The sequence below is a fragment of the Vitis riparia genome, chromosome 4 (assembly GCF_004353265.1).
Source record: "Vitis riparia cultivar Riparia Gloire de Montpellier isolate 1030 chromosome 4, EGFV_Vit.rip_1.0, whole genome shotgun sequence".
NCBI lineage: Eukaryota > Viridiplantae > Streptophyta > Magnoliopsida > Vitales > Vitaceae > Vitis > Vitis riparia.
Window position 1 is genome coordinate 13,029,421 of NC_048434.1, and position 15,700 is coordinate 13,045,120.

General features: G+C 33.5%; 1 protein-coding gene across 3 annotated transcripts; it reads right to left on the bottom strand.

Annotated features, from left to right (window-relative positions):
- Positions 1 to 3,534: 3,534 nt before the first annotated feature.
- LOC117912182 (cadmium-induced protein AS8) lies at positions 3,535 to 15,494 on the bottom strand. Of its 3 annotated transcripts, none has more exons than XM_034826680.1 (5): positions 15,192 to 15,494; positions 14,960 to 15,009; positions 13,715 to 13,961; positions 13,251 to 13,523; positions 3,535 to 3,790 (listed from the first exon to the last, which is right to left on the bottom strand). In XM_034826680.1, the coding sequence occupies exons 3-5, from the start codon at positions 13,953 to 13,955 to the stop codon at positions 3,777 to 3,779; spliced, it is 528 nt and encodes a 175-aa protein (XP_034682571.1). In that variant the 5' UTR covers positions 13,956 to 13,961; positions 14,960 to 15,009; positions 15,192 to 15,494; the 3' UTR covers positions 3,535 to 3,776. The 3 variants fall into 3 exon arrangements, with proteins under 3 accessions (XP_034682571.1, XP_034682573.1, XP_034682572.1); XM_034826682.1 differs by having other exon boundaries at positions 15,143 to 15,494; XM_034826681.1 differs by lacking the exon at positions 14,960 to 15,009 and having other exon boundaries at positions 15,192 to 15,493.
- Between the last annotated feature and the right edge of the window lie 206 nt (positions 15,495 to 15,700).

The following is a 15,700-nucleotide window of genomic DNA, read 5'->3' on the forward strand; positions in this document are numbered from 1 at the left end:
AGTATTGGCATGGCACCTTATGAAGCACTCTATGGGAGACCTTGTAGATCGCCCTTGTGTTAGATAGATTTGGGTGAGAGTCATTTGTTGGGACCTGAGATTGTCCAAGATACTATAGAAAATATACAACTCATCAAGGAAAAGCTTAAAACTGCTCAAGATAGACAGAAAAGCTATGCAAACCAAAGGAGAAGGCCCTTGGAGTTTGAAGAAGGGGATTGGGTGTTTATAAAAGTGTCCCCTCAGAAAGAGGCATATTTTGATTTGGGAAAAATGAGAAGTTAGCCCCTAGGTTTGTGGGACCTTTTCAGATTGATAAGAGAGTTGGCCTAGTAGCATACAAGTTAATCTTGCCTCAACAGTTGTCCCTCGTGTATGATGTCTTCCATGTGTCGATGCTAAGGAAGTATACTCTAGATCCAACTTGGGTAGTGGACTTGCAAGATGTTCAAATTAGTGAAGATACTTCTTATGTGGAGGAACCTTTACAAATTCTGGAAGTTGGAGAGCACAGGTTCAAGAACAAGGTGATTCCCATAGTCAAAGTGTGGTGGAAACACCATGGGATAAAAGAAGCCACTTGGGAATCTGAGGAAAAAATGAGACGACACCATCCGCAACTCTTTTACATTTTTTAAGGTAACCTCGTTTAAATTTCGGGACGAAATTTCTTTTAGGGGGGTAGGATGTAATGACCAGGCATTTTAGGCCACGTTAGAATTTCTAGTTTGAAAAGTCTTCTTTTGAGTGGTGGTCGAAAAGTCAAAAAGAAAAGTGATTGGAGAACACGTGTTAATTTTGGATTGGCTAAATTCAAATTATTTTGTTAGTCAATTAGGCGAGTTGAAAATTTTGTGTCACGTCAGCCTTATGGTAGAAAATTTCTTAGGATTATAGAAATTGAAAATTTCCGAAAATGAAAAACGAAAACGAAAAAAAGTGAAAAATGAATTAATTAAAATTAATTAGAACTAATTAAGTAAAAATTAAATTAAATTGCTTAATAATAAATTTGAGGAAAATTAAATTTTTGGGTTGGTGTTTAATAAATTATTTTGTGTGTTGTTAAAAAAAAAATGAAGTGAATTGGAAATGAAATGAAATACAAGCAAAACAAAATAAATAAAAGAAAAGAATTCAACAGGTTGTTTGGTTAGGTCGTAGACTTGTGGTGGCTGGTGGTTAAAAAACAAAATGAATTGAGTTATTAAAAAGGAAAAGGGAAAGGAATTAGAAAGCGGCAGAAAAGACAGCTCTCGGCAACTGTGGAGAAAGTCTGTCCGCCGGATCTTTGGTTGTTCGTTTGGACGGCCAAACGTCATTCATTTAGCCTGAAAATTTGAGGAAGTGTTCTACTCAACGAGAGGAACGATTCTATAGTGGTTAATCTTGATTTTAACTGTCTGATTCATAGATCTATGGTAAGGGAACCTAACCCAAAAACTTTAATTAAATACATTTTTCCTTGAAAAAAAAATTGTAGATCTTGTCGTTATGAGTTAAATGGGTAACATTTGTGAAATGGGAATTTTATTGGATGATTAGGAGCATTTTTGGACTTTTGGTGAACTTGGGAAATTTTGTTTGGTTGATAAATGGTTGTTTTGGGTTGTTAAAATTATTGAAATTGTTGGAAAAAAATTCGAAATTGTGGCATAAATTATAAATTATTGATATGTGAATTTTTGAGAATTTGTTGGAATATTTTTTGTGATTTTATTGTGGAAAATAATTATATTCGATTATTGGAAATTATTGAAATTGTTGAAAAAATTCGAATTGTGGTATGATTGTAATTCCAATGATATTGGTGATACTTGTGAATGAGGGTAATTAACCTCATGGCATGCATTTGCATCATGATTGTGTAAAGAAATGATAAAAACTATGAAAAGTGCATGAAATGGCAAAAGAAAGAGAAAAATGAATAGTGATGAAAAGTAAAGGCCCGTGTGAGGCAAATTAAGAAGGGTGAGAGATCCCTAGAGTGAAAGAGCCAAAAGTTTACCCCGGAAAGACTTCGAATGGACAGTGTATTTGGGTACAGACATGTATCCTTCGGTGAAAGCTTGAGAACGATAGTGCATTGTATGACTATGTGTCACATGTTGATATGCATTTCATTTAATTGTTGAAAATTATGGAATTTGATATAATTATAGAGATTGAAATATGTGGCTTAATCAATGTTGGTGAATGTTTCTTTTGTGCTCATTGAAACTTAGTAATCTCCATTAACCCATTGGGTGTTAGGCACCCTACTGAGCAATATGGAATGTTCACCCTTTTTTTTTTACATATTTTTACATGCAGATATCACTCCTAAGGATCCACAGGTGGGGCAAGGAAAACTTCAGGATGCCCTTTGAGGTGTTAGAGCTACATAGTGGAGTGTGGTGTATTTGTTGTGTTTGTTATATTGGAACTTGTTTTAGTAAACTGTAAATTATGGATTTGTAATAAGACCCTATTTTGATTAAATTGTTTAACTGTAAACTTTTATTTTTGGACTATAATGATAATTATTATATCTTGTTACTTTTGAGTAGTGAATGAAATATTATTAGTTTATGAGAACTCTAATGTGATGAATAGAAAAAAAAAAATTCAAAGCATTTTGATTGACTGCCAACATGAATTAGGTGGAATCCTTAGGATCAAACCTTTGACCTGAGGTCATGGGCCAAATTTTGAGTCACCCGAAATTTGGGTCGTGAAAATAGATTTGTAAATAAAATTAAATGTTATAAATTTATTCTCATATGTAAATATTATACATATTCTATTTAATAAATTTGATATATTAATATATTTATATTTATGTTTATCATTTAATAAACATATCAAATACAAAAAAAAATAAAAATGAAATGCTATAATTTTAATATTATGTATATGTATGTATATATATATATATATATATATCTTTAAATTATTTGTAATTTTAATAAAATATAAATTATATATTTCTGACTTCATGGGTTCGACCGCGGTTCAATCACTAGTCCGACCAGTAAATTGTGAACCAATAACTTTTCCGATTCAATAATCGATCCGATTCTAAAAACATTGTCATAAACTCAAACCTCACTAAAAAAATAAGAACAAAAAGCCAAAAAGGGGCCACCGGTGAGGGGTTTTAACCTAATTGACTTGACATGTTCACGAGTTCAAACCCTTGGCTCATTTCCTCTCTAATGTTAGGAGGGGGCTCCATTTAAAACGATGTTGAAATTGTTGATGAGATGCGCATGAAATGTAATTAAGCCTGTAGCAAACTCTGCCCAGACCTAGTGGTCATGACCAGCTGAACAGATTGCGTCATCGTCTTTGCTTCCCTCCATGTTTCATTCCAACACTACTTACTACTTACCAATGACCAACTCCAAGATTAGTATTGCAAGCAAAATTTTCCAGGTTATGTATCAAGTGTTTTACAGGCATAGAAAGATGCCTCCATATTCTGAGTCTTGAGGACCATTAGCAAGTTTGACGGATGGGGCATGGGCCCAAGTGAGACTAACAAGTGAACCCTGGGAAGAAAATGGATGACAATTTTGTACATAATAACAAACATCTACTATGTATATGTTGTATATACCATAGAAAGCAATCTATAAAGAGAGAACAAAAATTACAAACAAATTAACAAGGAGGGAGAATAGGAATAAAAAAAATAAAAAATAAAAAATCCCTCTCATATCAAGTAGATCCAGGTCTCCCTAGGTTATTGCAGTGACTTCAAATGCATATGGACAATTCTCACATGACATGCACTAATCCTTTAAACCTGCCAAGGATGAGAATTTGTCATTTTCACCACCAATTACAAACAACAAAATTATTTATGTTAAGAGGCAAAAACGGAAATCAAATTGCAATTACTGAATTTTTGTAAGTGAGAAATCAAAAATTTTAAAGACTATCAATAATACCTACATTTAATAAATTTACAATTCTACTTATGTTTGATTCCAAAAACTATTAAGAAAAGGGTAAAAAAAATACTAAAAAGAATTATTCTTTTTATTTGATGAAAAATATGAAAAAAAAAATCATATATAATTAAAATTAATTAAAAATTTAATCATTTTAAAATTATTCAATCTTTATACAATAAATAAAATGAGTAAAAAAAACATAAAAATAATTTATTAAATTTAAATTTATTTTTCATTTTTCTTCATTTTTTTTTTCTCTCTATTTTTTTCCTCAATACATAGGGTTAAAGAATTTTCATGTTTTTGGATCATCATCAGTCAAAATAGTAGGCACTACCTAACAAGAGAATACTCGAGCACGAATATACAATGTATTAAATTAATATAAAATTTTAAAGAAAAAGCATTCCATACATCAACTACTTTCAGTATTCAAAAGATCCTATAGAATGATCAAAAGTGTAGGTATGCATGCTGCCGTATTAGTCAACAAAATTTTCATAATCGGGTTTTAACTGTTAAGAGGCATACAAAGTATGGAAAAGAAAAAAAGAAAAATAAATAACATTAACAAATAAAATCAAAACAGTCTGCTGGGGATGCAATTTCCGGTGTGGATCCCATAAAAAAAGGTGAAGTGTTTGCACAACTTTTTAAAGACAGTAAGCTTATTTCTATAGCATAAGAAAGAAGGTTATTTTATTGGGAATGCACATTTCAGGGGTTATTTTAGCAGCTCTATATTTAGACGTACAAAAATTGGTTTCTATTTTAGTTGCAAATCACTCTACTTGCTCGTTGATCTCCGCTTTTAAACTACCAAGACACTGGACCTGTCAGTTTTTGGGGACTTATCCTTCCCTCTCTAATTATGTGCTGTTTGCTTTAAAATGATTATGTGATCTTGACAATTGTCACTGAACTCAGTCTAGAACCCATCGATAATAAAAAACTTCAACCATGGGCACAAGAAGGGGGAAAAATTCTAACTTATTCCGCATTCTAGAACTAGAAGAAGATTTAACTTGGTGCTAAAGCAGCGACATGGACAAGCTGAACTCAAGCCAACACAATCCAAAAGCCAAGCTTGAGTCAACAGGAAAACCAACCTAACTAACTGTGAACCCAGAGTGGAACATATGTAAAATGATGTACACATGAGTTTTATAATTTCTTGTTTCCACCAGTATTTAACCCAAGCATTACATGAATTGTGCTTACTTCCTCTTCACAACCAACACCTCTCAACTAACATGTAAAAACTAACTTCAACCTAGAGCATAGAAATGGGAGCAGCTGGGGTATAAGGAAGGTGGCTGCAGTCAGCAAAGGAAGTGGCAAACATGACAAGAAATGGAAAACTCATTATCTGAGAAAACTTACCAGAAATATAAATGGAAGAAGCATCAGTTATGCAAGTGACCTACTACTCAACAAACCCAAATTCCCAACAAATAAGCACAGCCAATATTCTGTGCAATAGCTAGTAATCTTAGTAATCTTACTGATGAGGATGAATCTCTAAGATCTAATCAGGAAAAGGAAGGAAAGAAGTAAATAAACTTTAAATGACTAGTATTAGTTGGAATTAAGTTGGAATTAAATTAGGATTAGTATTTGTTGAAGTTAAACTCGGAGTAGCCAATTATTGCAATCATAATAGAAAATTTAGAATTAGAGTCATGATAGATTATCATAATTTTAGTAGAATTTGGATTTGTTAAACACACCTATAAATAAGACTAATTGATGTAAACCAAGATAGAGTGATTAAATAATATTAGTTCTTTCTGCATATATTGCATTCTTCAATAGTGAGACTCCATTGATTTTTTTCTAAGAGTGATTCCTAGAGGGCCTTAGTGACGTTCTATAGTTTCCATTTCCTCTTATCTTTCTCTCTCTTTATTTTCTTTCAATTTCTCAGCTGCCATAAATTTTTATTCCTTGTTCCTCCACTTAAATCCTAAAAGATTTTAACCCTAGGCCACCTATTTGATTGTAGACAACCATTATAGGGTTGTCCTGCATCACTTACCCAATACAAGTAATTATAGCTGATAGTCTTTAGGTACTCAATGGATCATTAAACAAAATCTAACCTTTTCTATGATCAACTTAATGCAGATAAATCAAACTTGCTCTTCATTTCTATTCTTTGTTTTTGAGTTTTTCTTTACTCTTCCTAATAATTTGCTGAAATCCTCTATATCCGGGCAAGTAGGATTCAGAGAGAAGCACAGATTTTGGGTATAGGTCACTGAACCAAGAGCCACCAATGTAGCAGCGGTCATTCAATTGTCAAGCTCCAGTAAGGAACCGTTCCTTCCAAGATCAGTTTGCTTTTATACTCAACAGTGAAAACTATGAGCAACAGTGAAAACTAAGTTAAACAAGAAAGTCAAAAATGGAAAGATCGTATTGTGGACAAATGGACTTGCAAGAACTTGGGGATAGACTCTGGCAAGAAATGAGACAAATGTCTCATGATATGTTGGGGATGATGAGACAGAGTTTCCAGCAGTAAACAGTATTGCTAGCCAACAAAATAGATGAAATCAATCAATAGAATTTGCCAAATATGATTGATAAAAAAAAAATAGAAATCCCAAATGGGAGAAACAAACATCTAAATGGCATAAATTTAGAAATAGTCCAAATGGAAAATAGCCATAATTGAGTTCATCCTAGATTTTCATGCATTTTCATGTGTTGGTATTACATCTATAATAGTTAAGTTTTTAAGCCCTCTTTATTTTTTGAAAGTTCAAACATGCCCTTTCTCAAAGTAAGGTGGTTTTTATGTATACAACATGTACCTTGATGGAATTTGAGAATATAGATACTTAAGATGCATTTATTTATTAATATGTTATTTTTATGTTGCAAAAAAAATTACTTTTAAAATGTTATTTTTTACATGTTTAAAATCATTACTAAAATTATAGAAGTTACAACAAGGATGCATAAAAAAAGGACCTTAAAAATAATAAATATATGTAAGGGGAAGAATATTATATACAAGGCAAAATCCCACCATAGATGTATAAAAAGTGGGCCTTAAGAATAGTGAATATTCTTAAGGGGAAGTATACTATATACAAGACGCAATCTCAATTTGGTGAGATGGTCGACATTTGCTCTAAAAGAGGCCTAGTTTCAGGTCGTGTCTCTTACAAGGCTTTAATTCTAATTTTAATCGAAAAAATATCACAATAAATTGTAAATAGACAATGGCTGACATTGACATACGATATTATTACTCTACGTGAAAATTTAACAATTTTCCCTTGATTAATGGACTATTAATAAGGATGGGTTGTTTCGGTATTAAGCTAAACAATACCAAGATTTCAGTCAAAATTTTGGGAATTTCAGCCAAATTTTCATTTATTGTCGAAGGTTTGGGACTTATAATTTTAAGACCTTTCTCCTTTTAGGACTCCTCTTGTATAACTATAAATTGGTAGGACTTTTCTCCTTCTAGGACCATTCATGTTTAGTTGTAAATTAGTTACTAGGAGATTTAAATTGATTTGAATTACCGTGTATATTATGAACTATCCTTTTCTAAAATAAGGGAGGCTAGATATATATTCTAGTGCATTTCTTGATTTTTTGTGAGCAAAAATAATTCAGAATTTCACATGGTAAAACTCTAAGTTCTTGGTGTGGTTGGTGAAAACTTTGAATGTCACCAATCCTTTCCTATTCCCATTGGATTAAAAGTCTCGGATGAAATCTTTGCCAACTCATGGGTTATAGTTTTAGGTGCCACATATCACATGACTCATTCATCATATCAATTTAACAACTATAACCCTTGTCCAAATGGTAGAAAAATAGCCACAGCCGATGGTTCTTTCACCACTGTCACAGGTGTAGAGATATCCAAATTAGTCCTACACTCACTCAAAAATGTGCTTCATGTTCCAAAGCTATCTACTAATCTTGTCTCTATACAAAAACTTACACAAGATTTGGGTTGTAATGTGATTTTTTACCCTACTCACTATGTATTGCAGGACCAGCATTTGGGGAAAATAATTGGACTTGCTACAATATGGAACGGACTACACTACCTTGAGACACCAAGCAAATCATCTGTATCTCTTCTTTATGATCATCACCTTCTTACAAAAAAAATTTGGCTTCATCATCATAGGCTTGGACATCCGTCGTTTAGAACTCTTAAGATCTTGTTTCCTTCTCTGTTTAGGAAATTGGATGTTGAAAGCTTTCACTGTGAGGTATGTGAATTAGCCAAACATAAACATTCAACCTTTTCAATCAGTAATAAAAGAAGTTCAAAGCCTTTCCATTTAATTCATAGTGATATTTCGGGTCCTTCTCTTATCCCAAATATATCTAGGTCATGCTAGTTTGTCTCTTTCATTGATGATTATACTAGGGTCTCTTGGATCTTTTTACTTAAACACAAATCTGATGTGAGTTTTGTTCTCCCAAATTTTCATAATATGATAAAAAACCAGTTTGGTGTCACTATCAAAGGGTTTCAATCAGACAACAACAAAGATTATTTCAATCAAGTCTTGACTCCATACTTTCATCATGAAGGTATAATTCATGAGTCATCGTATGTAAACACCCCACAACAAAATGGAGTTGTTGAGAGGAAAAATGGTCACCTCCTTTATACAACACGAGCCTTTTTGTTCCAAAAACATGTGCCTAAATCTTATTGGGGGGAAACCGTACTAATCGCCACTCATCTCATAAACCGATTACGTTCTAAAGTCTTAGGTTTCAAAAGTCTCATGGAAATTCTCTCATCATTTTATCCTAATATGAGAACCACAAACCATCTTACTCACAACATATTTGGGTGTGTGACCTTTATTCATGTTCATGGTTCAAATAGGGGAAAATTGGATCCAAGAGTAGTCAAATGCATTTTTTTGGGATAGTCCTCAACTCAAAAGGGATATAAGTGTTACCATCCACCATCCAAAAAATTTGTCACAGCAGATGTTACCTTTAATGAAAATGAGCCTTATTTTCTCACTCTTTATCTTCAGGGCGAGAATTCCATCAAGAAAGATAAGAATCAGAAATCCTATTTCATTGATCCCTTCATAATTGACCCTTCTAAAGTCTCTGGTCCTGTTCCTGTGCTCATTGAGCCTGTGTCTGAACTTCAGTCGTCACCCATTGAATCTACTCCTGAGAATCGAATGACTAGAAAAGTGTACTCAAGGAAGAAAGTTGCAGTTCCTCAACTTATACAAGTCCAAGAATCCAAACCAACTTCTAGAAATGAGGTAACAGTCTCTCATCCTCTCTTACAAACTTAGAACTTCAATTTGAAAAACCCATGGACTTAAACCTCCCAATTGCCATTAGGAAGGGAACAAGGGAATGTACTAAACGTCCTTTGTATCCACTTTCCCATGTTGTGTCATTTGAAAAGTTGTCTCTATCCCATAAAAGTTTTCTTACAAGTTTGAACAATATTCATATAAATTTCTAGAAGACATGTAAACTAAAGAAAGCTCCATATGGGCTAAAACAATCTCCAAAGGCATGGTTTGGAAGGTTTGCCAAAGTAATGAAAAACATAGGATACAAATAAAGTCAGGGAGACCATACATTGTTCATCAAACATTCAGATTCAGGGGAGTTACAACCATTTTGGTATATGTAGACGACATCATTGTGACAAGAAATGATGAAAAGGAGAGACAAACTTTGAAGCAATGCTTGACCAAGAAGCTTGAGATTAAAGAGTTAGGAAGGTTAAAATACTTCCTAGGAATCGAAGTTGCACATTCTAAGCAGGGAATTTTTATTTTTCAGCAGAAATATGTAACAAACCTTCTCAAGGAAATAGGGAAGTTGGCGAGTAAACCAACAAGCACACCAATAGATCCTAATTATAAGCTTGGAGAGGCTAAGGAAGATGTTGCAATAGATAAAGGGATGTATCAACGTCTAGTAGGAAGACTCATTTATCTCTCACACAAAACCAGATATAGCATATGTCGTGAGTGTGATTAACTAGTTCATGCATAGTCCAAAAGAAGTTTCCAAGCTGCTAACCGAGTGTTACAATACCTTAAGGGGTTTCTAGGAAAGGGCATATTATTTAAACGAAACTCAGGACTAGTACTTGAGGCATACACAAATGCAAATTATGTTGGATTTATGGTTGACAAAAAATTAACCACTGGCCATTACACCTTTCTTGGTGGGAATCTGGTAACATAGAGAAGTAAGAAACAGGGTGTGGTGGCAAGGTCCAATGCAGAAGCAGAATTTTGTGCAATGGCTCAAGGAGTGTGTGAACTACTATGGTTGAAAATTATTTTGGAAGATTTGAAGATTCGATGGGATGGCCCAATAAGACTTTACCATGACAACAAATCTGCAATCAGTATTGCACACAATCCAGTACAACATGATCGAACGAAGTACATAAAGATAGACAAACATTTTATTAAGGAGAAATTAGATAGTGGGTTGATTTGAACTCTTTATATATCTACTAAACACCAACTTACAGATACACTCACCAAAGCTTTAAGCAATAAACATTTCAAGCAAGTGTATCCAAGCTAGGAATGGAAAATATCTATTCACCAACTTGAGAGGGAGTGTGGAAGAATGTAATTAGGAAATATTATAGTTGCGTATTTTTGTAAATAAGGAGAGAATTAGGGCAATCTCATAATCAAGGAGATTTGATAGACTTAGGTTAGAAAAGTTTCCATTTGTTGGTCTAGGAATATTTGTATAAATATGTGGAGATGTACAAATTGAATTTTAAGAAGAAGAAATTTATTCTTTAACTTCCAATTCTTTAGATTTTACAATATATATATACATATTGTCTTTTATATCCTTCAATATATATTGATTTCTTGGTTCAAACAACTTCAATACATGTATTATTATTATTATTATTATTATCATTTTTGGAGTTATTTTTTATATTTTTATGAAGTTTTTATCAATTTTCTCTTCATCAATTTTTTGTGTCAAAATATCCACCAATATTTCTCGATATATCCATAAAATCAAATTACCAATATACCCATCAAAACTAATATTTTCATCCTTAAGAATCCCAAAGACTCTCATCTTCAAGCTGTGTATGGATCAAACATTACGTTAAAGGAACTTCCGATGAAAGGTTGTCATTCAAATGAGGTATGGAGTTGCGCTTGGAAGCCTACATGGATGCAAATTATGCTAGATCAACTTTAGAAAAAAGATGAACCTTGAGGTACTGTACTTTTCTTAGAGGAAATCTAGTCACTTGGTGAAGTAAAAAGCAACCAATGGTTGCAAGATCAAGAGACAAGGTAGAGTTCAAAGCAATGGCTAATGGAATTTGTAAATTGTTATGGCTTAAGATTATTTTAGATGATCTTAAAATCAAGTGGACACAATCAACATTGCTCATAAACCGATACAACATGATCGAAAATAAAGTTTGTGGATCAACATTTCATAAAGGAGAAGCTTGATAGAGGTCTTCTTTGCACTCTATATATTGGGACAAGAGGCTAACTTGCAAATGTTCAAACTAAAGGGCTAGCTAATACCAGGTTTCAAAGAATTAAAGGCAAGTTAGGAATAAAGAATCTCTATTCACCAAATTGAGGGAGAGTATTGAAAGTTTAGGTCTTATAATTTAGGATTTTTCTCCTTGTAGGACTCTTCTTATATAACTATAAATTAGTTAGGACTTTTCTCCTTTTAAGATTCCTCTTGTACAACTATGAATTAGTAAGGACTTTTTTTTTTTGGATTCTTTGTGTACAATTGTAAATTAGTTACTAGGACATTTGAATTGATTTGAATTACCATATGTATCATGAATTATCCTTTCCTAGAATACAAGGAGGCTAGATATATACTTTGTTGTATCTCTTGATTTTTTGGGAATAAGAATAATTCAAAATTTCACACTTGCATCTAGTTCCAATGAATAAAATAATGAGGTGTGTCAATCAAGTGCATCAAGAAATAGTCCATTCATTATCTCCTTCACAATTGTGAGCATGAATGTTACGGATGATGCTATCATGGAATTTCCACTTTTCATCCTACGGTGATTTTAATGACAATACTAACTCAATGATGCAAGATCACTAAATTTCTAGAACAATAAAAGTTTCTAGAGTTATAGAATGAGATGAAAAGGTCAAGGAAGACTAAAAAGGAAAAGAAATTTTTTAACAATCACACCAAGGTTTCTAAGTACTCCCATTTGGGGTTCCTAACCAATCTCACTTAGAAGAAGGCAATCAAAACCTTCACATAAGCTTGATATTTACTAAAAATTCTCAATCGAATCTATTTGTTAATTTAATAGTTACTAAAAATTCTCATTCCTAAGATTCAGACTCTATTTCCTAGTAAAAATATAACTTTCTTCTCAAAGCAAATTAGAAGTTAAAGCAAATAGAAAATTTGACTAAAAAAGACTATTGAATACAATTCTACTAAAGTAAAATAAAATAAAAGACTCCAATTAAAACTATGGGCTATTAGAAGAGTACCTTTCCCATTCTCAATATTAACTAGGAGCATCTAGGTAGCCTTCACATATCTCGACTTTAGGTGGGAATACTAGGGTGCCAACATACATTAGAAAGAACATCAAAAGGACTAGATGGGGGGAAGAAGGCCTTATTATCCTTCGAGAAGACGATTTCAGCAGTTCAGTATTGTTTGTAACACACCCACATATTAACCTTCCTATTCTCAAGATTCTTGTGAAGCAACCTTTAGGATTAAGAAAATTCAGCAAGATTCCTGCTGGCAAGAGTGGAGCAGGTAACAGATCATTTGATAGGGTGGATCCATTTCCTCTAAGTTGTGATTTGCTCATTTTGGTAGAAATTCTCACATGATCATTTAATCCCTTAAATCACATTAGTAGACCTATATATAGGCCCCTAATGTTGACCTAACATCATTCATAAACCAACACACAAACTGACCAATGAAAATAAAGAAAGTTTGAGCCAATAGACCAGATAAAATTATAATGTAAGTAACTAGGGCCAACTACAACATCATCCCACAATGAACTGACTGCTCCTTAATCCCACCAAATTCACACATTGTGCAAAAAAATAATCCCTCTCCTGACAATGCTGATCCAATTGTGATCACAACTTCCTAAGGTTGTAAAATTAAGCACAAAAAAGAAAAAAAAAAAATAGCAGTGTTATATGAAAGATTATGTTAAACCAATTAGAACCATCCATTCAAGATTTATAAGCAAATAGTAAAGATCTTAGAATTACTAAAAATTCCATGGACTCATTAACATACCTCTCCGACCATGAAAGAAGCTGCAACCAGATGTTCTTATACGTTCCAAAATAGACCTAGAATGAAGCATTAAGCTCTTCGAGTCACATAAATCTACCCCTCTGTTCAAGATATGTCTACCCTTAAAGCTAGAGAACCTGCCACTGGCTTCTCTTTGCAAACCAGAGATGTGTGATACAATGTTGTTCAGGCCATCCCCTGCAGCGTTTCCCATGGAAAGAAGACCACTCATTCGGGTAAACTCCAAAGCACCATTTCTTGTTGCTATAAAGGCTGAAAAAATTTATATATCAATCAAGTGTAACACTCAATATGAAAGCCTCAAGGCAAATCAAGAGATGCAAACTTTTAGCATGTAGAGCTCTTCAGGCACAACATCATGTTAAAACATAACCTCATGCTAAGCAACAGATACAGGAAGGAACAAGAATAAAACAGTTGCATAAGAAGGCAGGAACATGCACCATTATAAGGAACTTCAATAAGGCAATTTGCAGGAAGACCAATACCAACACCAGCCAGAGTGATGCCAACACTAAATCCAACACCACAACCAGCTCCCACATACCCAATCACCTCAGGGCCAAACCCAGGACCCCATCCAACACCACAACCAATGCCTATCCCCATGCCCCAAAAGGCTCCGGATGTTGGATGCACAGGATTCCATCTTTCATATCTTCTAAACAACCCTTTTATGATCATTAGGATCTGCAACCAAATATGATAACAAGATCAGAATTTTCACAAAGAAATTTAAAAGGAATAGAATCATAATGGATCCCATGCACAATAACATCTGTTTATGAGATGTCAATAAAGCTTCACAATTAGTTCCAAAAACCATACATTGTTTGTATGGTAAATGGATCTGCCTTAACAGAAGCAAGGAAGAAAGAGACTAATATCTCAATGCAGGACAACACAATAAGGCTTCCTCTGACCAATTTGTTCATTGAATCACATTCTAGAAACGTAACATTTCCAAGGTTAGTACGGAAAATTGATTTTTGGGTTATAAATGAAATTTGGGTGGAATCGAGTATGGTTTGATTCTGAATTGCTAAAATTTCAGAAAATTAGTTGCTGAAATTTCTGGACAGCAACTAACATGGGATTTAGATGGTAGAGGCTTAAAATATGAAAGAAGCCCAAGGTTATGAAATAATGGAAGTAGAATTACATTAGTTAGAAAAACTAAAAAAGAATAGCCGGTAACAGTGGAAATCTGCACAACAAAGTAGAAAACTGAAATGGAAGACATAACAAGTTCAAAAAGAAGAGGAGGGAGGATCTATCTACTGGGTCCACTTTACAATGGTTTGGTTCAAATGTCTCAATCTAGAATATTTCTAGGATTATAATGAAAACCATGTGCTGTGACATTATATTATCCATTGAGCCCAATGGCACAACAAAAGTAAATAAATAATTTAGGAAGCCATCAAGCAGTAGAAGCTATTCATTCAAAACATGCATAACAGGAATAGCAACATTTTTAATTAAGATTATGTTTGGGAACATTAACTCCATGTTGATGCCAGAAAAATGTGATCATAAGGTGTACCCTAAAACCCAAAGAAACAACTAAAAATAGTCAGGAATTGTCTCTCTGTGTGATGAGTAATCTAATTTAATAGCCCAAACAAGAAAGGAAAGTGGAAAATGTTAAAAGTTAGGTCAGCTTTGGAGCTCCAGAAGAGTTGCACCTGTTATTTACTTTCCCCAGAAAATCTCAGTAATCAGACGGAAAATGACACTACAAACAAGAAAATGAAAGTAAAACAGATATCAATTTGGTTGGTGAGAAAGTGGAAGAAAATAAAGCATTTATTTGAGTGTATTTTTGCATGAGGAATGTCAAAAGGATGAAACCCTAGGAAGCATATTACCATGGAAGAAAAGTGTGGCGGGAGCAGGATAAGGAAGACGCTAGCTTACCGGAGAGCGAAAGAGAGAGCGAGGAGAGAGATCCAATCACCTGCTTCCAATCCCAATCCCAATCCCAATCCCAGGGTTTTGAATGTGGTCCACTAATCTCCATTAACCATCTGTTTCTACATTTTTAATTTGATTTATAGGAAAAATATCGCGCTAATTTATTTCTTCAATGAAATTTATTTTTTATGTGCGCTCCTTACCAACTTGAATTCCGATTCTCGCCCCACCCTTCATTCCTTCAACTTTCCGTTCATGTTTTTACCCATGGAATCGGTTGGTTTAAATAAAATTGACTCGCATGCCTTGGGCAAACATGAATTAAGGGGTTGTTTGGTGGGAATGGAAATTAGATTTCAAAATCTATTTCTTGAACCATAATAAATTTGAGATTTTTTGTATGAAAAAATATACATGCATCCCCTCTAATCTTTCTAAACATCCACTTGGATTATAATTTTTAGGAAAAAAAATACTCTTTAATAAAAAGACCAAAATATCCTTAAAATCCA

What these genes read in the sequence shown, in the direction of transcription:
- LOC117912182 (XM_034826680.1), bottom strand. Translation starts at nt 13,955, where the DNA reads ATGATCATAAAAGGGTTGTTTAGAAGATATGAAAGATGGAATCCTGTG. An exon ending in TATTGAAGTTCCTTATAATG is followed by an intron (nt 13,524 to 13,714) that starts GTGCATGTTCCT and finishes AAATTTTTTCAG; the next exon opens with CCTTTATAGCAACAAGAAAT.